Raw genomic sequence first — 21,360 nt, 5'->3', positions numbered from 1 at the left:
CAGTTCAAAATACTGCTTCTGAAGCACTAAAGTGTGTGTGTGTGTGTGTGTGTGTGTGTGTGTGTGTGTGTGTGTGTGTGTGTGTGTGCGTGTGTGTGTGAATGTGCGTGTTTGGGGGAGGGTGGTTCTCCTTTAATGAATGGTTGCCGGGTAGAACAGGAGGCGTGAGGGAGGAATTTGTTAATTATGAATGGAGCACTTCTCTCTGGATGTGAATAACACACAGTGTAAGTGTGTGTGTGTGTGTGTGTGTGTGTGTGTGTGTGTGAGAGAGATTGTGTGTGTGTGTGTGTGTGTGTGTGTGTGTGTGTGTGTGTGTGCTTAGGCATTTGTCAGTGTATGGATATGTGGTAACATATGTGAGTATTGGCTTTGTGACTCTTTTAATCAGAGGGTTGCTGGTTTGAATCTGCAGACTGGCCAATAGGAAATGAATCAAGACATACTAATTACTATCGAGGGGCTCATGAGCAAGGCAATCCAGGATGTTCAGTCCAGGGCAGCACGAGGCCATTCATTTTTAAATGAGAACCAGAAGAAATCCCACACTGGAGCTGAGTTGCATAGGAGTTGAAATAGGAGATAATGCAGTTTTATCCCTGTGAACTTTCTGTCACCGTGAACTACCTGTGTGTGTGTGTGTGTGTGTGTGTGTGTGTGTGTGTGTGTGTGTGTGTGTGTGTGTGTGTGCTTCATATTAGTTAATGTTAATGTGAAATGAAAATCAGGTTCAGTGTTATATCCTTGAATGACATAGACATAAGAAACATAAACGATTACTTTGAACATTCAGAACAGCTCTTTTGTTCTATTAGTACATACCATGTTCTCAACCCAGTGTCTCCAGGAAAGCAGTCAGTTCAGTCCCGGTGCAGGCAGGAGTGCGAGTGCATTTTATGTAGCATGGAAGACAATAAAGGTGTGGAGGTTGGGGTAATAGATTGTGTCTGACTCCATGAAGAAAGTTTTCTCACTGTCAAAGATGTAAAATTGACATTTGCCTTTTTATGAGCCATAACTCCATCGCTCCCAAGCCTGAACCAAGTGTTTTCGTTGCCTGATGCTAACCACACCTTAACCTCAACCATAGTTTATTTGCCTTAACCATGATCTTTCCTTTGACCACACACCAAATGAAGTTAATGTTAAGGCTGGGAATTAGAAAGTTTTAAAACAGTGTCCCATGAATTTAGGTCATAGACCTTTCTTGTTTCACGTTGTCATGCCATGAATATGGAAGAGGTGGACTGACTGTCTACACCCATGCTAGGGTCTCTGCATGGCTGAGCACAGGCAGTGAAATGCAAACCACAGCATGCTAACATGCTCACAGTGATGATGTAGTTGTTGAGATACTTCAGTCTGTGGTAAAATGGTGGAAAGCATGGCTACAAATCCTCTGTGTGAGTGTTTTTATGGGGTGAAGTTCTGTCCAAAAATGTGAATGTCAATGAGAAAATTTGAAAGTAAAAAACATCCAGTTTTGGAATTAATTTACTTTGTTTACAACTGAAGTGCATATAAGAGAACAATGGCAGCTCAGTTAGAAAAACTGACTGTCTTGAAAACGTTCATCCTATTCATTCTGAAATTGTGAATTGTATCATTTTGGAGACGTTACCACGCCCTTCCCCCTTCAAACACTGGCTTTTTCAGGTTTGGATTGAAATATTAATCTGGTACATAACATTTTGGAATAACGCCCTTCCTCCCTCTGCACTCCTCCTGCGTTTTCCTGTGTAAGCCTGTCTAAGCCCTTATGATAAACAGTGTCTCTCGAGGAAATCCCATTTGGCTGCTGTTTAATCTGAATTTTCCAGTGTGTACATTGCTGGAGCAGCAGTGATTATGGTATTCTCTCGGCACCATATACTGTATAAGCCTTACCTTTGCTGGAAAGTCTTTAAGTACATAGCATGAGAGTGGAGCTATAATCATGTTTTCTTGTTGGCCCTCCACCTGTACGGCGGCGGCAGCAGCTCTTAGCACCTTGTTTGGAAGTTAGCAGTGTCTGCCATCAGTTAAACTGACTTTAACTCAGGGGTCAGCTTTTTCCACATGGACCTACTCTGTCTTAAAATAGACTGGTGTTTACAGTTGCAGGTTAGCAGCTCACGAAACTGGGTCTCTGGCTCTCGCACAAACACACACTCACGAGACACTACTTTATTTGGGTGAAGCAAGAGTGTGTAGAACAGCTACGAGAGGCAGATCAGTGTCTTGTGTAAATACTGGCTAAATGTTAAAGGATACAACAGTGTGGTAGTTGTTCATCTGTTTGAAGAATACAATGCTTTTACCAGCATTTACTTTACACAGAACACTAATAGCTGTAATGTAAATATTCATCTCGGCTTTGTGTGGTTTCTGTGGAACTGAAAAGGGCCTTCTGGGGTAAATGTGCGCTGAGACTCTTTGGTAGCATTTATGTTTATGTCAGTCTTTGTGCTTCATCATACAAATGTGGTTGTTTTGTGTTTCCAGGGGCTACCAGAGACATCGGTTCAGCTCTGACCAGGATGTGCATGAGGCATCGCAGCATTGAGGCCAAACTTCGCCAGTTCACCAAGTAAGATACATGTCCTTCCTTGACCTTCTTCCTTTGCGTCCTGTCCTTCCTTGTTGGCCTTACACTGTGGCCCATCAGGGTTTTTCAGAAGTTAAACCTTGTGTGTTTTCATCTAAAGCTGACCTTGTTTCTGGAGTTGTGATGGGCCAATGCTTGGTGAGATTTTCTTGTCAGCTGGATGGATTCCATTCAGAGCATTGCTCTGTCTGTACATGCTTAAATGACTGTAAATGAATACAACCATTGGCACGCAACACAGACCACTCTGGAAACCTCACCAAGAGTCTGTTTTCAAACATTGTTTGCCTTTTCCTTCATTCGCCATACTCTCTAATGACTTTTCCACAGCAAAAAGCTATTACATTGATGGCGATGATGATGGTGATGATGATGATCTATGACCATGGTAATGATGGGAGTCCCTTTGAAGACCGAGTCAGTCTAAAAACTATTCTGCTTCTATGCACATGTTCCAATGAGCCTACATTTACTGTACGTGTGTGCATTTGTATCACATATGTATGCATGTGTGGATATGGAGGGGGGCAGCGTTCCAGATACTAAAATTATGAAGTGGAACGACGCGTGGAGGGAATTTATACCATGATCTCATTCCAGAAATAAACTGTAGCTTCTCATTTTCAGTGGGGCTTGGTGGTTGGAATACGGGGGTCGCTACTGTTTATGCTCAGTCAGTTGATGGAAGTACTACAATGGTAGTATCAGTCCAGATTAGACTGATTTTGAATGTAACGAAGCAGCAGTTATTGCCATGGTGTATAAACTGTCTCTGAATTCATGTACCTTCCTGTTAAATCTCTGTCTCTCCTACAGTGCTTTGATGGAGAGTCTGATCACGCCTCTCCAGGACAAGATTGAGGACTGGAAGAAGACAGCCAACCAGCTGGATAAGGATCATGCCAAAGGTAACCACATTGTGATGCTAATTCATGAAACCACTGCATTACTAGGTTCTAGCCCCATAAATGTACATCACTTACAGATTGCTTAGGAAATCGCTTTCTTGACAGTTCATGATTGGCAGATGCATCTGATAATAGCATAGTGGTAACTTTGAATTGAATGTGAATGCACCCTGAGACTTATTTATATGGATTTTCTCACTCTTTTACACAAATCTTACTGGTTTCAATGCTGACTCAAATCACTTAGGATTACTGATCAATGTGAAGTCTGTATTAGTCGGCTCTGGGTTGCATAATGTCTGCAAGTGTCTATATTTGGGTTAATATCGGAAATGTAAGATAATATTAGTTCACACAGAGCGCTTTACATTCCTGCTACTAAAGCATCTCTGTTCGTCCTGTTTCAAGAGTACAAGAGGTCACGGCACGAGATCAAGAAGAAGTCATCTGACACCATGAAACTCCAGAAGAAGGCTCGTAAAGGTAACAGTCAACAGTCTGACAGTGGAGCTCAGGCTCCTCTCTCATTTGACAGAAGGTCACACCGTGGAGGTCAAATAACATTTTGCAAGGTCACTTCAGACACCATGAGGTTCTGCTAGTGTCGGTGGTGTTTCTGTGTAGCTCGTGTCGTAGCTGTGGATACGTTCAGTTCATTTTTACCTCTATTGTCTCCATGTTGTCACTACTGCTGCGAGTAGTGCCAACACTGGATCAGATGTTGATTTATGGTTTGTATCTAATTGGGATACTTGATAAAAGCTTTACAAAGCAGACTAGAAATACACTGATCACATTCAATGCCAACACACTCATACAGAAAACTGTATGACGGTGGTCGAGAGCCGTAGACTTCATACAGGCTAGGCCTAAAGAATTGTAGGCTTATATCACCATCTAGTGGTGCTGACTAGTATTGCAGCTCATTTCTCATTTGTCCTGAAACACTTCACTCAGCGATGCGGCGACCAATAATTAGTGCTTTCTTTGTGGAGCAGCTTCCATTCAGTTGCCAGGCAGATGAATACATAAATGCAAGATATCTGTAAAGCACATTTCTAAATAAGATTTTTTATGTATATTTTTTTTCAATTGCAAAGCAACTGTATGACCGAAACTGAGTTCATGTTAGATACTTTTGAATTGAAACTGCTGTAAAACATTTGTAATAAATAGAATTTAGCACATACATACAATTAAATGACTAAACAAAACAACATTATTAACAGTAAAAACAATGATAATACAACATTAAGGCGAACCTGAAAGTGAAACAGTGGAGTGTCCTTTGCTGCTCTGTTAGCAGGCGTGTGGTTAGCCTTGTCAGTGCTGATGCTTGATGGTATTATTATGATTTCTGGATTCAGTTTTTTGGTTGCAGCAGTGTTATTTTGCTCTAACCTGTGGCACTGTGGCTGTCTTGTGATGGCTTCCTTGTACTAACCTTAACAATGAGTTCTGCTATTTCTGCTCTCTCTCCCCTCTTTCTCTCTCTATCCCCCTTTCTCTTTCCTTATTTTGCTTCCTTTTTGCTGTCTCCCCTTCTTACTGCTGCCGTCTCTCTGTCTCTCCCGCCCTGTGGTGTTTGTCCCCCCTGTAATAGAGATGCAGGGTAAGTATCAACGTATTGCTCGCTACAGCTTTGCCGCATCACCTCCTTGTTTACTCACATTCCCAACCTTCTCCTGCAGATTAACATGCAAGCATGTATAGTGGAAGTAAAACCCATCCAAACTCAATTTATCCAACATATTACTGAGGTCTTGTTCTTAAATTTGTGATACAAGGGTTCCTCATTGGCATCTCTGTGTATATTTGGCAATTGTTTTGCAAATGGGAATAATGATGAAAGTTCACTTTAGGGGAGAGCCTTATAATCACTACTGGATTAACCCACCAGGGGGCCCTATTTTCCCATTTTCTTATGCGTTAAAGTAGTTTGTAGTTATTAGTTTGTGGTAACTTAACTAAGCAAACATTTATTTTATGAAATCAACCACATAAGCATCATATAAACCAAAATAACATAATAAAAGCAAGACAGAGGCCTCAAGATCAAGTAAGAGTACAGGTGTTGTCTGAAGTGCCCTACCATATAGTTTAGCCATTAAAAACATCAGGACTACATTATGCCCTATCTAATTCCTTCATTTTAATTAGTTAATCAACCCTTGAGTCCCATCTAGTCCTCAAAGTATTTGTTTTTAATCTCTGCTATCAAAGTGTCAAAATTACTGAAAATTATTGTTTTTCTAGTTTGCACTGACTTTACAGACCCAACATATGTTAGCATTTTCTCAAGGTATGTAGGTTGCAGATAACAGCAGGTAACATTGTGTTTTCCTGTTTGGCCTCATTTTTATTAATGTAAATAAAAAGACAAAGAAGTTTCTTTCTGTCAGTGTACTACAGGGCCAGTGTTCACTACAGAGCAGCACTGTGTTTGATACTGGACTCTTCTGAAGACATTTACTCAAAATTTCCAGACATCCTGAACTGATTGGTTATATTAGATTGTAGCTCAGTGTGTGTTACCTGGCTCTAGATGAGGTCTGTAGAGATGTTTGCCAGTTATATTAATTTGACGTTTAAGGGTTAAATTGCTTTTGTGGTACATTCATACATTAGTAACGAAGTCATTTGCAATGAATTATATTGCCACAAACTAAGTGCCACATGTTGAACCTGGAGCTCTCTCTGCTTTCAAACTGCCACCAACATGACAGCTCCATTTAATGCACAAAAACATTTCTGAAAACCTAGTTTTGTTTTGTTTTGTTTTGTGCTCTAATAATCACTGACAGGAGGTCATGAAATAGGTTATCTTTCTAAGAAACGTTTCTGTATTGAAAAATACACTGTATACGACGCCAGCGACTGTGACTTTTTAGAAAAGTAGTTGCAACACTGAAATTCCTACAGATGCTTCATTTCAGGTTTTTCTCCTGGTGACAGACTAGACTTCAGATTCTATAGTTTTTTCTATAGTTATAGTTGTTTGAGAAGTTGGAGTTGTGCAGTTTCACTCCGACAATGCATGATGTAATTGAAGTTCTTCCTCCTTGACTCCTGCATGACTTCGGTAGCTGCTACTATTAGCTTTGTAGTCACACAGCAGGCTCTCTGCTCTCACACCAGCCCTCCTCTCTGGTTCTGTCTGTCACTATCTCTGTTCCTGCAGACATGTCCACTGACTGTTTTGCATGCTGTAACACTACAGAGAGTTATTTCATCTTACTTTCCATTCATGCATTTCCTTTTTTTTTTTTTTTTTTAACAGTAACTAGGATTCAGATTTTCTACACGATACTTATCCACTTACGCCTTATCTTATGTCATTGACTGATTGCTGTGCAATCACAGCAAGTTTTAAGACAGAAACACATTATTTGTGCTTTGGCTCTGTGCTGCCATTACATGGGGTGTGGACTGACACAGTGACAGTGGGAAAATTGCATACTTTCACACACTGTGATCAACTTTTTATGTATACATTTAGCCCAAATCTTAGGCAACATGATGAGAGACCACAGAAAATTGAGTCTTTAGCTAGACTGGGTATCTCCTCAGAAAGTGACAACGATGTTAAAGATAGCACTAAAGACATACACTGTTGTATACATGGAAGGATCCACAAAACTGACCTGTCTTGCAGTTGAATTTTGGCCATGGCAGGCAGCTGTATTCAGCAAAATGCTCTTAAACCCTGCCGTCTGCTCCCTGTCCAGCACCAAACAGCTGGCAGACAAAGTTGGTGACTAGCTGGTGAACATGGAACATTTATCAGCTGAAGAGCCACATATTTCCCTCAGAAGTTGGTGGAGACCAAAACAGAGCTAAAAGTGAGTGAATATTGGTCTTACATTTGCAGGTGCACACAAACATGAATGCTAATATTGCGCCGTGTCTACTGGATGTGCAACTCTTTTCTAAAAAGTTCACCATAGCAAAGTGCTTATTTCTGCTGCACACAAGTGGCCAAAAATCAGTTATTTCAGGTTTAAAGTTTAAGCTTCAGAAAAGTTCCTACATTTAATTTGAATTAGCTCCAGAATTGCTAAACATGACATCAAATCTGTTCAGTTCCTGAGGACCAAGGAGATAAATAGCCAGGTTTTAGAAAATATTATTAATTACTTAGTATCAGACATGATTAGATATAGGCCGTTCAGGTATTGGCTTGTAAGGTACAACAATGCTCCATGGCCCCTGGATATGCTTTTTTGTGTCCATCTATATTATGCAGGATATTCTGTCATTAGGGTGGCTGCTGTCTGTCTAATATAGTGATATAAACTTAACCTGATGCAGTTACAGTGTAGATTCTTTATCAAAACTAAAACAGAGCCAAAACATCAAACAAGGTGTCGCTGCTTCGTCTCACTCAGTCCACGTTTCATAACGTACCATATGCCAGTGGTTTGATGGAGCAGTGCATTATGGGAAGCAGATGCTGGTGGAGATTTATCCTGCAACACCTTTTCTCTGTTTCACTTACACTACCTGCACCTCCATTTTCATTTCCTACTTCCTTGCCATTGACCTCCTCTGGTGAAAACTGCTGTTCTTTCCTTCATACCTCTCTACCATTTTCCTCTCCTTGACCTGCCTATCTCACCCTCCTCTGCCTAATATTTTTTCTCTCACCACCAATGTACCCCCCACACCCCAGGGCGAGGGGACCTGCAGCCTCAGCTGGACAGTGCCATGCAGGATGTGACTGACATGTGCCTGCTGATGGAGGAGACAGAGAAGCAGGCAGTGCGCCGGGCCCTCGTGGAGGAGAGGGGTCGCTTCTGCACCTTCATCGGCTTCCTTCAGCCTGTCGTGGTGAGGAGATGGAGGGGCTGTGATAGAGTGGAGGGAAGGGAGGAGGGAAATGTGGGTAGACGGGGGGAAAGCACTTTCTGTGGAGGCACTGATGAGGCACTGTTGGTCTGCAGGGAAAGCACAGACAAACTCGCTCTCCTCTGCTTATCGGGTGATGCGAACAGTGTGGCCCAAAGCTGCATTGAAACCTTCGCCACGGGCAAAGCCAAACCTGACCAGTAAGAAAGAACAGGAATTGTGTAGTCTTGAGTCAGTCATGTAAAATGCAAGCTCCCTCAGTCTCCCTCTACAACTGTGCTCAACAAACTGGTAGGTCAACTGGTTGATGTTAGCACTGCCATGGTTGCAAAAGCTAGACAGACAAGGACCCTGGATTGTTGGTATAAAAGCATAAAAGTGCTCCCTTGTGACTAATCAAAGTGAAATTGTGAATGTTGTTGTTACTATCAGCAGGTTTCATCACAGTAGAAAGTGACATGGGTATACCCACACGTCTGTTAAATACATGAAAAAAGTAGAAGCCTGACACATATGCTATGTTATTTATTAAAATACATGAATCATTGCTGGTGGAATATGGACCCTAGTAAGAGTATTTATGACAAAGGCAATAACAGATCCCAATAAACAATAAACAAAAATGAGTAATGGCACAGTAGACTGTGTTTAGGGTAATACAACCATAGTATTAAAGAATATGTCTTTTTTTATCCGTGTTGGGATAATGGCATTTATGGCAAATTTAGGGAAAGATCTTGGTTAATGCGTTGGTGTTATTGCTGTTTTCTATAGGAATATAAACAACGGCAAAACTGCCCCTTTCCTGATGATGCAAAATAACAGATCTTTAATGTCGTTCTGAGATTTTAAGATTCACTCTCTTGACTAACACATCCCAGCTACTTGATGTCATCCTCCTCAGTCACAACCAGATCACAGTAAACGAGGAGAAACATTTAGTCATTCTATAAAAATACGTAGAGCTCCACAAAGGACAGTCTAAGAAACATCTGATTGAAAGAGGGGAAGGTTCACAGTCCTTGTTTCTGTCTTGTTTGTTTAGAATGGAGAGATCGCCATGCTGGGAGAGATCACCCACCTCCAGGCCATCATCGATGACCTCACTGTGCTGACAACCGATCCTCACAAACTGCCCCCTGCTAGTGAACAGGTGAAACACACCCGCGACATGCAGAACACCTTCAAAGAAGGAGACGAGTAATAAACAAACCTCTAAACCTCTCTCTCTCTCTCTCTCTCTCTCTCTCTCTCTCTCTCAGGTGATTAAAGATCTGAAGGGGTCAGATTACAGCTGGTCCTATCAGACCCCTCCTTCATCTCCAAGCAGCTCTGGCTCCCGCAAGAGCAGCATGTGCAGGTACTCACACACACAAATACACACATGTACACACAGACATGACCAGCACCTTGCCTTATAAACTGCCTGAGTATCAGAAAGAGGAGCCTTCTCTGATGTTTATGTGTCACTGTCAGTCTGTCCGTCAGTGTGTCAGTCCATCATTACCGTTCGTCTGGTCATCGTCAGTTTAGTGGTATCACCAAATAAATGTACCACAGCCTTCAGACAGAGAAACTTTCTCTAGAAGTGTGGACCTTCTTTATGAGCGGCTGAACAAAAGATGATTTTGAATTTTGGCCTAAATAGTAGATATTACCAGCATAATGCACAATCTCTGCTTTCTTTAGCTGCAAATGCACACGACACTTAAATTCAGAGTCTTTGAATAACAGAAAGAACCCAACGAGAAGGAGACTGTAAGCTAAAAATGGATTCCTGGAGTTCTTTGTCTGAAAGAAAAAAAAATCACTTGTAAGTGTGTGAATCAGTCTCTGTCAGTGTGTGCATGTAGTAGCAGTCACCCTCCAGGCGAAGCTCTACAGCATGCAAGTTCACAGCCTTTCGCCTGTAGTGTTTATTGCGTGTTTGTGTGTGTGTTCCTTGAATCCTCATAAGCTTACACACGTTCTGTCTCCCCCCTCCTCCCCCTCCTGCCCTTGTCTCTCCCCCCTTTTCCCTCACCACAACCATCACTCTCTGTGCTTGTCTCCTTCTTGTCTATGTTCTATTTTTCGGCCTTGTTTGTGTGCACTCGTGGTTTGCCCTCTTTCTCTCCTGCGGGGTGTTTGGTTACCTGGTTTCCTTTCATCCCGGGGTCTCTGCTTTAACTGTGACTGGTGTGTGACTTAAATGCGTCATCGTATTGCGTTTTTTCACGAACCTGATAAACCAACAACTTGCTGTCAACGACTCCTGAACGTCACCTCATCACGTAATCACAACATCCTCCAATCATCTGTTTATCATTTCGCCAATGACCAACCCCTCATATGTTCCCAATTTTGTTTCACCTTCTTCTCCCTATATCGACCCATCACTTTGACACATCCTTATCATCATGCTCTCTCCCCCTCGTTACTCCACATTGGCAACCATCACCTTCATCCTTCCCTCACACTCCTCACCCTTCTGTCACTCCACCCTCCCCTTGCTCCTCTGCACCTTTCCCTTCCACCCTCCTGCAGCAGCGTCAACAGTGCCCACAGTAGTGCCTCCCGTTCGTCAGGGGGAGGCGGTAGTGGTGGTATTGGTGGCAGTGGTGGAGGCTCCCAGCCCCACTCACCCACCTCATCCTCCTCCTCCTCCTATCGCTACCGCAGCAGCCTGCCGCACCAGCCTCCGCCACCAGGGGGCATCGCCGCCCACCGCCTCAGCAGCGTATCCTCCCATGATTCGGGCTTCGTGTCCCAGGATGCAAACATCTATTCCAAGCCCCCCTCGCCCATGCCCTCAGACATCACTAGCCAGGTACAAACTCACTGAAATACATACACATACTGTACATCCAGCCATGTCACTGAATTAGCATCAGAAAGTCAACATTTGATTTTCCAAATTGATTTACTTTGAAAATCAACAGAAGTATCTCACCTCACTGGTATTTTTAGCATGCAAATATGGATATTTAAGCCTCTCACACACACAATGTTCACATGAACATATGGACTCTTTGGCAAATCAGTAAATAAAGTTTTTCCTCTGTTCTCATTTCTTTCTGCTGTAGAAGTCATCAAGCTCAGCGTCGTCAGAGGCCTCAGAAACATGCCAGTCAGTCAGTGAATGCAGCTCCCCTACCACTGTAAGTACTCCCAATCATAATGTACAGTATGGAGTCCTCAGCAGCATAGCACTCAAACTAAATTATAAGTAAAAAGCAATTCAAGTGTGACACAAATGGAAAAGAACAGGCACATTTAGTTATCAATCAGTCGTTAGAATGAGAGCTGTATGTTTCTTTATTTCATAACAGAAGCCAATAGATCATGGAATTATTAGATATTAAACAATGATTTTCTTTTCACTTTCTTTATACTAAATGGATAATTTGTATGTTAAAAAAGTCTGAATGCCATCAAAATAGATGAGGGAATTTCATGAATCAGCATTAGCAACAGAGGGAGGAACTGAACACTTTCATATCCAGAAGTCCAGAAAACTGTACACAACATTTCCATATTTACCATCCTGGCCAGTCTGTGATTCTGATGCTATGAAGCAAAGAGTGTAGAGAGAAAATAAAATATGTAAGTCCCTGTTTGATTTTTACGTTTTGATTTGGATTTTGTGTCCAAACACAACATATGAATGTCATCTGGGCAAAAAAAGGTAAAAAGATGAGTTACTGGTGATGATCGAGCTCTGTTGCAGGCCCACGTTTTTACCCAAAGGTTAATGCAAGTTTAAATTATGTTTTCCCTCCATCCATCAGTGTTCATGGAAGGTTTCAATCATCTGATATTATTTTCCAACCTGTCATCTGTTCTGCAGCAAGTTTGATTATCTATTCGACTCGAGCGCTTTCATAAATCCATTGAAACAGCATGCAGTTCTAATTTTATTGAACAGCATATTACATTTTTGTACTGACATGTTTTTTCCAGTGCTGTTTTCTGATGGCAGTGATGATAAAAAAAAAACAAAACTTAATTTCTGGTACAAAAAAAAAAAAAAAATTGAACTATTGTTGAAACAACTCTGATGATTGAGGTGCAAAGTCATTATAGAACATAATTGCACAATACATGCTGTTTAAAATGATACGTTACATGCACCAAGGTAGCAGGAGCTGTATTTTAAGTGTTTAATGGATTTTTGAAAACAGTGGGAAACTTTGCCTGTTGAATGGAAAAGCAAACCTGCAACAGAACAGACAGTAGTAGCTCTCTGGGTGCTAATGGGCTTCAAGCTGAGAATGCTTTCTGGTGGTTCAGTAACATCACATCAAACCCCATTGACTAACTTTACGGGAGAACAATGAGCAAAAATGTACCTCAGACATGAGGAGTTTGTTTGATTTCCTAGCTTTCCACATGAAGGATATTTTTTGTAGGCACATAAGGCAAAGTGGTACCTTCCTTAGCACAATGGGAATATTTTCCTCACCTGCGGATTTGTTTTGTTGTGTTTTGGTCTCTGCAGTGGTTGGAGAGGCATAGTGCCACAAGCAATTCAGCTTCAATAATAATTCTGGTTTAAGAGATCAGGTCAACAGCAAGCTACGAATGGAACACTTGTCTTCTGTGCTGTTTTCACCATCGGTGGGGGCACACTCACATAAACCTCTCCAAAATCCCATATTCCTTTTATTTATGTTTGAGAGCTTGTCTCTTTCCCTTTCATTTTTCATTCTTTGACCGGTACGCACATCTGTTTGCAGAAAAAAACACAATTCCAATGACGCTCATGAGGCAAAGCAAATATTCATGTCTGATTTTAAGCAGCATCTATCATCCACAGCAGCTTGCGTATATGACTGCCTTCCCTTTCAGTGGAATAACAGCCTTTACAGCCATCTGACAGCAGCACGTCTGTGATCCATCTCTAATATGAGTGACGCGCATTGTCAAGATGGATTGTACAGCCCACATCCACTGGTTACCTTGATTACTGCTGCGTGGAGGGACAGTCATGAATGTTCCCCAAAAGCAACAATAAAACCATTAAGCATACTTTTCTTGTGGCTATTTGTCCATTCGATTTTGAATTTGGAATGGGCTCATTGTTGCCCCTTGTGTGCTGATGGGAAAAAATAACACATGTGACACGAACAAATAACACACTGAACAGGGGTGCCGCTCTCAGTGATTGTAGCTGCAGTGGATCTGTACTCAGCAGGTCAGCCCATTTCTGCTTTGTGCAGTAGAATGAGGCGAAGAAGACGGCGCACATGAAAACTTAGTTGGACAAGAGACACAAAGGGGAACTTCCTGCCGTATCAGACATTTTCAATCAGTATTATAGCAAAAACGTCGAGGATGGGGGTTAACTGACAAATGCTCATCTGTTTAACTTCCATACCTCTGATAGAGACCAGCGCACAACCTCGTCCTAAGCTTTTCTGTGGGGACCATCAAACTGTTTCCCACACTTGGGATGGGGTCATATGAAACAGAACCACATCAGTTCAAACTACTTTGATACAAGCACATTGGAAACAAGGTTATCTGCTTGGGGCTGCTTTAATACATCCCATGACCTCTCTAACAGAAACATAAAGTAGTGGTGAAATGTAGGCTTTCTAGGCTCCACTAGGCGTTCCTAGATTAATTACACCTAGTTTGAGTCATTCTGATGCATGGACAGCAGTGACTAATTCTGTTTTGTAATTCTGTTTTTGTCAAATCTGTTCCTGCTCTTCTGTGTCACACACAGGAGTTAGTGTGTGTGTGTGTGTGTGTGTGTGTGTGTGTGTGTGTTGTCAGTGTGTGTGTTGCTTTTAATCTTGTGTGTTTGGCCCCGTGGTGCCCCACCACAGCTGGCTGCCTCTCTCTGTATGTCTCTGTCTTTTTCTTTCTCTGATGACGTGACTATGTCTCTCATCCCGCAGTTTGGCACGTCCTTCGCTACCTTCCGCCCCGCTCTCTCTCACTCTGGCTCCACCAGGCCTCTTTCTGTCATTCTTCCTGTTCCTGCGTCCCCACCCTATAACCGCCCCCCTGGATCCAGCTCTTCCTCTCCCACATCAAAGGTTCCTATCTGGAAGGTTTGTTCTCCATTTGCTTCCATTTCTTCAGTTGCATCTTTTCTTCTGTTTCCGTTTAATACATTTCAGTTGCATAGGGTTGATTTCCTTTTAATTTTCATCACCTGATTAACTCATTCATAACCACATTGCTTTGCTTCCTTAATGTGTTCATCCCCACTCGCTGTGTGTGCATGCATATTTTTTTGGCCTCCCCTGTCTCACTTGTTGGTTTTGCAATCAACTGGAGATTGGCCAAAACTAAGCAGGCTGTGGAGAGCTGACCAGTCAACCTCATCAACATGAACACATTCACTCAAAAAAGGCCCCTGCCCACCTACGCCCACGCACACTCACTATTCCAAGCACCCAGACACAATCTGCCCATTAAGGCCCCCTCTCTCTGCACTCAGATGAAGGGCTTCAAACTGCTGGATAGTGGACAAGTCCTCCCTACCTAATCCAAGCTGCTGCTTCCCTTTTATTAATTTTACTCACCTCTTCAGGATTGGTCCAAAGCAGGTCAGTATGAGCAGCCGGTCGCTGCAGCGGCAGTTCAGAGGAGGAAGGAACCTCTCGATAGACTGAGGGAGAACGAGGCATCGCCGGGCTCCCAGGGATACGCTGGGCCATCACACCCCGATGATGCGCAGAGATCCAGAATGACCCCGGCTACTATTGCTGCCAAGGTAACGCTGATGATGCTGACAAGTACGCTGGAGATGCAGGAGAATTACATTTGGACAAACCAAAAAAATAGGTTAGGCTAGGTGTGTGGATAGATAGCTCTGCTATTTGTGAGTGTGTGTACAGCAATGCATGTATGGCCTATAATAAACCATGCTCATCATTGTGGTCAGTTGACAGCTGCAGCAATACATCTTCCAATGACTGATCAAGTTTGATAAACTGAAGTCTTGACCAATCTATCTGAAGAAGTATCTTTTCAAAAGAAAAATATTCTGCCTTTATCCATAGGTAGGGTGTGGCATTGTCTGTTCCAGCCATGCAAGTGTATAGTTATGAAAAAAAAAAATAATAACAAGGGCTGTCAGTCAAGAGTGTTTTGTCAATGAGCCCAAACCTATAAGTAGTTTAATGCCACGTCTGTTAAAGTGAACCCAATACATGTAAGCAGACATTAATGGCCTGTCCCGCTGGAACAAGCCCCAACAATAAAAGTAGTTTGACAGCACCATGGCCAGTAAGAAATCTGATGAATTACAGAGGAACTCTATAACAGTCTCATATGTGCTTGCATGTACAGTAATGTACAGTATGTACGGAATGAAGGTATATTAAAAAAAATACTGAGTGAATGTTGAAACAAAAATTGTATCAAGGAAAACAAAAATAGGCACAATGCAGCTAAAAACTGATGGTACATTTGCCTGAAAAGCTTTTGCTTTTTCAATAATAGCATGTCAACCATCAATGTAGTTTATCATTGGAGCTGTGATAGAAGTCAGATTTTACCAGATTCAGGTTTGGTTTGGAGACACGTGTTTCTCCTGGTGCAACATTTGTTGAATTACCCACATCCAAAATGATTGTAGTCAGTAGTCAGAAGAACACTGCAGCTGAATCTGCAGCTAACTTTTTATTACTGGAGATGGTTTAATGGTTTTTATTTGTTTGTTTCTTTTAATATTATCTTTAACTGTGAATTATCAGCTCATTTACTGCCTACTATATGCTCAATGTGTGAGCTCACTGGAGTTCATAAAAGTTCTTCCATATCCCACACGTAATTAGCAAAAGGATAGAAGTGATTTTCTTGAATCTAAATTTAGTTTTGAAATAAGTGTCTGATTAAACTTCAATGGAAAGCAGCCTCTCTCTGTGTGTCCTCAGCACGGAGAGGAGGTTTCTCCTGCAGCCAGTGACCTGGCCATGGTGCTCACCAGAGGACTGAGTATGGAGCAGCAGAAAAGCAGCAGAGACTCCCTGCAGTACTCCAGTGGCTACAGCACAGAGACCACAACCCCGTCCTGCTCCGAGGACACAATTCCTTCACAAGGTGAACCGCTGCTGTTCTCTACAACTCTAACTCCTTTAAACTTGTTTTACATCCATTTATTCAGTCTCTCCTGGGACATCCATCATTGAATATTTTGTAAAATCTCAGGAAAGCTAAACTGGCACAACATTTTTTTAAGTGAAATATCAATATTTGAAAGCACTGCACAATGATCTTTAGCTTTATCACTTTCATTAGAACCTCTGAATTATCTATTTCATCATTCAAGCAGCAAGCACAGTGAAAGGTACATTGTGTGAGTGTCCTTGAAAGCAACTGGAGGTTGACAATATAAAGAGGACACTGAAAAACAAATGTGTTCCTGTATCACTGTGCTGGTTTATCCATTATCCAAATACCCTCCCCAATAATGTAGCTATCTCTGCTCCAGTAAGTGCTCACAGCACACTGTCTTTCCTCTTATGATGGCATTTCTCCTCTCACTTCTCCAAAAATATCATCTCCATTCTTACCTCCCTCTTTCCTGCCACATTAGGTTCAGATTATGACTGCTACTCAGTGAACGGTGATGCTGAAGGTCCAGATGGACAGACAGAATTTGACAAGTCCTCCACCATTCCTCGCCACTCTAACATCGCCCAGAACTACCGGCGCATGATCCAGACCAAGAGGCCAGCCAGCACTGCCGGACTACCTAGTGGGGTTCTTGGTCCTGGTGCTCATGGGATACCAGGACAACCAGGTGGAGCTGGTGGAGGTGGAGCAGGTACTCCAGGCACTGCCACTATCCGCCGAACCCCATCTACCAAACCGGGCGTGAGGCGCACACTTTCCAACGCGGGGCCCATCCCCATCCGACCACCCATTGTGCCTGTCAAAACACCCACTGTTCCTGGGGACTCACATTCACCTGGCGCTGGAGGTGGTGGGTATGCAAGTGGAGGGCACATGGGTGGTGGGCCTGTGCGTGTGGGCAGTGATGAATGTGTCTTCTTCACTGGAGTCGAGGATGCACAGGGAGCGCTTGATTATGTGAAGGCGTCACCAAAGCGCCTCAGCCTTCCTAACACTGCCTGGGGGTCAGGGGCAGCGTTAGAGGTCTATGCCCAGCAGCATGGGGGGCTTGCAATGGGAACGGGCTCAGGGGCCGGGTCAGAGGAGGATCAGATGATCGCAGCCAATAGGCACAGCCTAGTGGAGAAGATTGGCGAGTTGGTAGCCAGCGCGCATGCACTTGGAGAAGGGCAGTTTCCTTTCCCCGCCCTCCCCGATGACCCAACCTTGCCGCCAACTGGCCCCAGCGACAGTCAGACAGGGACAGAGGGGGCAGAAGGGTCCGGCGACATGTTGACCACCATCAGGAGAGGAGTGCGCCTCCGCAAGACCGTCTCCAATGACCGCTCGGCACCACGCATCTTGTGATTGCAGGAGAAGCAGGAAGAGGATAATACTTGTCAGCCAATAGGGAATCAGGTGTTGGTGTGGTGCAACCCAACCGCCTAGTACATACACAAAAACTTAACCATGTAGGGGAAGCTATAATATAACAGAAGATGAATAAAAACAAAAACATCCACAAAAAACAAGTTTAAAGACATCATTAGAGTAAATGATATATAATATAATGATAATAACAACATTAATAATGTTAACCCGTGCTGACAATTAAAAGTTAAATATTGACAGGCTCCTAGCTGGCCACTATAACTAGTGTGTGTTGGACGCATGTTTGTCTTCTGTACACCTTCACCCAGGGATGGAAAGACTCACATTAAAAAGAGATAAGATTAAAAAAATGGCAAAGAAAGAAAGACTGGGTTCTGTTTGCCGACTTACACCCTTCCCCATCCTCTTCTCCAACTAACCGACTGTCTAATCCCAGATGAAAGACTGATGACTGAAGGAGGGGCCAGGGGGGCAAGAGAGAGAGGGGTCAGCGTGCCATGTGAACAGCTGGATTTGAACCCAGGCTGTCTCAGCAGCAACATACTGTACTTATTAGCCCACTGAACTGAAGCTTTGGTATTAGCACGGGGAGCTAACAAGCCAGAGGCCTCCTCTGGTTCATCCTCATGTAAAAGAGTCTTTAAAAAAAATACTGTTGGCATTGAACCGTGCTAGTGCCCCCTTCCCCTCTCTCTGTGTGTGTGTCGTGTGTGCGTGCATTCATGTGTATGCGTGTGGCCAAATGTGATTGATTGTGTGTGCGTGGGAGGGGGGTGGGTAGAGCTCTGCTGCAGGACAGCTGGTTACCCAATGAGGGCAGGGCTTTTCTCCTGTGTGTTGTGCGTGTATTTCCTTGTTTTTATTGTGACGTCATTTACCTTGTTACCACTGTACAAGAAGTTACGAGAAGTAATCCAGGCGTATAGATATATTCATATATATTTTCTAGAACCAGAGAGAAAATGATAAATCAGAAACGGAGCAATAAATGTGTTTTATTTTCTTGTTTCCAAGAAGAGGATCGATGGAGGATTGTAGGTTCTCCTTTGTCACATTCAGGCAATCATCAGGAATGCTAAATTACACATTGACTGTGATTTCATTTTGGTGCGTCTCTCTCCCTGTCCCTGTCTCTGTCTGGTGGAGGAAATGAAAAAAAAAAAACCAAAAAACAAAAAAAACAATTACAACTACAACAAAAAAAACTAAGCACTTTGAGAGGCGGTCGAGTGTGTACAGTAACCACTAGGTGTTGCTGTAGTCATACTGTAGGATAGGGAGAGCGAAAGTGAGAGAGACAGTTGCCAATAAGACTGGGTCCTGAGGAAATAATTTAATTTATAGAAGAAGAAGAAGAAGAAGACAGAAAGGGACAAAGAGGAAGTGATGAAGACTGGTGGAATTGGAGTGATTGGTCAAATGAGAGATGGGATAAGAAAGTAGAGCAAAACATTGATCTAAAAATGGATTGGACGTCAGTGCTCTTCAGGACTCTACAAGCCATCGCCTGCTGTGGATTGTGAACAGCACTGGAGGTTTTTATGATGTGGTTGCAATGGAATCTGAAGGACTGAACACATATTGCAAAAAATACGCCGCACAGATAGGTCAGACTACTTTTGGATATAGGCTTTAAAGGATTGGTTCACCTGAATGACAAAGAAACAGATTTCTCATAAGCCATTCAAATAGATATCTGTTTCTGAGATTTCTGCCTGCACCCCATAACAGTGGAGGTGAATGTAATTCTGTTTGAGGTGCTCACAACATTGAAAAATTACCTTTGAACAGGTCAACAGCGACATGTCTTACAGACCTGCTTTCTATTCCAGTCATAAGAGAAGCTGAAAATTGTTGACAACACATCAAAGGGTTACACTGTTTCAGAGAAGACACATTAATGTTCAATTTACTAACACTGAGCAAGAAAAATGGATTTCTATTCACCTCCATCGTCTCAGGGTGAATACAGAAATCTCAAACCCTGGGCAAATGAAACCAAAACTATCAGCACACAGAGATATTGGAGAGACGGAGAGCAGGAAATACGTTTATTTATAATTTGGGTTCAAGACCACTCGAACATACATCAACAAAGGACTTGAATGTATTTGCACATGTACATGTACGCTCATTGGATCTACGTTTGAGTGGTATGAATGTACTCATTACATTAAATGCTGTGGGACTGTATTTCCAATGTCCATAATATTGAATATTACAAAGTAATCTTCATGTTCAAGTGCAAATACATATCAGCACTCCAGTTTATCTGCAAATATTCTTACCTATAAATACTGTATATTTTTGCATTATGAGAAAGCAAAGTTATGCCTTGAACATAGCTGAACAACAGTTTTTTGCTCCAGATTCACTCTAGTTGAAACCTTCCTCCTTTACAATTTAAGCTAAAATATTCACCAGGCTACCCCATTATGGTTCAGATCAGTTCAGTGCAAATAACCCAGTTCAGCTCAGGACACGGCTATGTGAAGGGATTATTTATGGACATTAATGCGTGAGGAAAAGGTGAAGCCTGTTTGATGAGCTCGCTGATTGCAAAGAAGCAGGTCGGCGACTGACAGAGAGGAAAACATGTGGAATGAGCATTTCACTGCCTGTTCAAACAATATTTACTCTGTGCTGTACTTGTAAATGAGAATCAGGCACACAGATTTGGTATAAAGGTTTGTTAGAAAATACTACATGGAATATTCAGTTTTCTTATTTTTTTTCATTCTGCAGTACTGTTTGAATATTTAGTCTTACTTTTAATTAATGTAAAAAAAAAAAGAAAAAAAACTCCAGTTGTAACACAAACGACTAAGCTGTGTAACATATGGATGTAGGATGTGTGGGCCGGAAGTGAGTGTGTCCTTGTTTGGCTGTTGAACTGTAGGCTAGTGAACTCTTCATCATCATGTCTGTACGCTCTTCTAGCAGTGACCTGAACATAGCCGGTGAGCTCTTACATGCTCTTTTTGTAGACTTATTTCTTTTTGTTTTTCTCCTCAATAGAGCACTGTTTTAAACATATCTGTGGCTGTTTAAAACAAAAATGATTTAATTTAAAGAGGTAGAGCGGAGAGCGTTTGCAATTTTTAAACATTGTCACCTGCCAGCACACTTTTTGTTTTGTTGAACTTTGACACCGTGCTTCGGCAAGGGGATGCTTTTTTTTTTTTTGTAGGGGGCGGGGGGGGACTACTGTATGTGTGTTGTCACATGTGGATGCTGTTTGTTCTATCAGCTGAATCTGACTGGGTGAGAGGGTGGAAGGGGAGAGCAGCGGGCTTAGACTCCATCCCCCAAAAAAGCATATTTTGGGTGAGAAAGTGTTCATCTGAAGAGTTTGTGTAAGACCGCCTGTCAAGGTCACACTGTACATGAATATACGCACGTCTAGTGAATGTACTGCAAGATGAAGGGCGACATGGGACTGTACGTTTTTGATTTGCTTGAGCGATTGCAGTGCTGGAACTTCTTGTACAAAGGAATGAAGTTACCAGTTTCAGCAGGAAGAAAGCAATACAGAGATAGTGTGCATGTGCGTACATTCACAATGAT

At 42.5% G+C, this 21,360-nt stretch overlaps 1 protein-coding gene across 2 annotated transcripts in view; it reads left to right on the top strand.

The window, feature by feature from the left end:
• mtss1lb (MTSS I-BAR domain containing 2b) overlaps window positions 1–20,568 on the top strand; it is a 66,845-nt gene extending 46,277 nt beyond the window's left edge. Inside the window, exons 4-14 of one of the 2 annotated variants that reach the window (XM_076735108.1) lie at window positions 2,485–2,569; window positions 3,404–3,495; window positions 3,904–3,978; window positions 8,168–8,325; window positions 9,389–9,496; window positions 9,606–9,703; window positions 10,870–11,152; window positions 11,409–11,483; window positions 14,873–15,055; window positions 16,221–16,386; window positions 16,883–20,568. In XM_076735108.1, the coding sequence (XP_076591223.1) occupies window positions 2,485–2,569; window positions 3,404–3,495; window positions 3,904–3,978; window positions 8,168–8,325; window positions 9,389–9,496; window positions 9,606–9,703; window positions 10,870–11,152; window positions 11,409–11,483; window positions 14,873–15,055; window positions 16,221–16,386; window positions 16,883–17,769 (2,210 nt within the window). In that variant the 3' untranslated portion in view covers window positions 17,770–20,568. The remainder of the gene's footprint in view (window positions 1–2,484; window positions 2,570–3,403; window positions 3,496–3,903; window positions 3,979–8,167; window positions 8,326–9,388; window positions 9,497–9,605; window positions 9,704–10,869; window positions 11,153–11,408; window positions 11,484–14,872; window positions 15,056–16,220; window positions 16,387–16,882) is intronic. The other variant, XM_076735185.1, reaches the window with a different exon arrangement.
• The last annotated feature ends 792 nt before the right edge of the window (window positions 20,569–21,360 follow it).

The sequence above is a fragment of the Chaetodon auriga genome, chromosome 1, assembly GCF_051107435.1.
Source record: "Chaetodon auriga isolate fChaAug3 chromosome 1, fChaAug3.hap1, whole genome shotgun sequence".
In the NCBI taxonomy this organism is placed as follows: domain Eukaryota; kingdom Metazoa; phylum Chordata; class Actinopteri; order Chaetodontiformes; family Chaetodontidae; genus Chaetodon; species Chaetodon auriga.
This window is presented reverse-complemented; position numbering and strand designations above follow the sequence as displayed.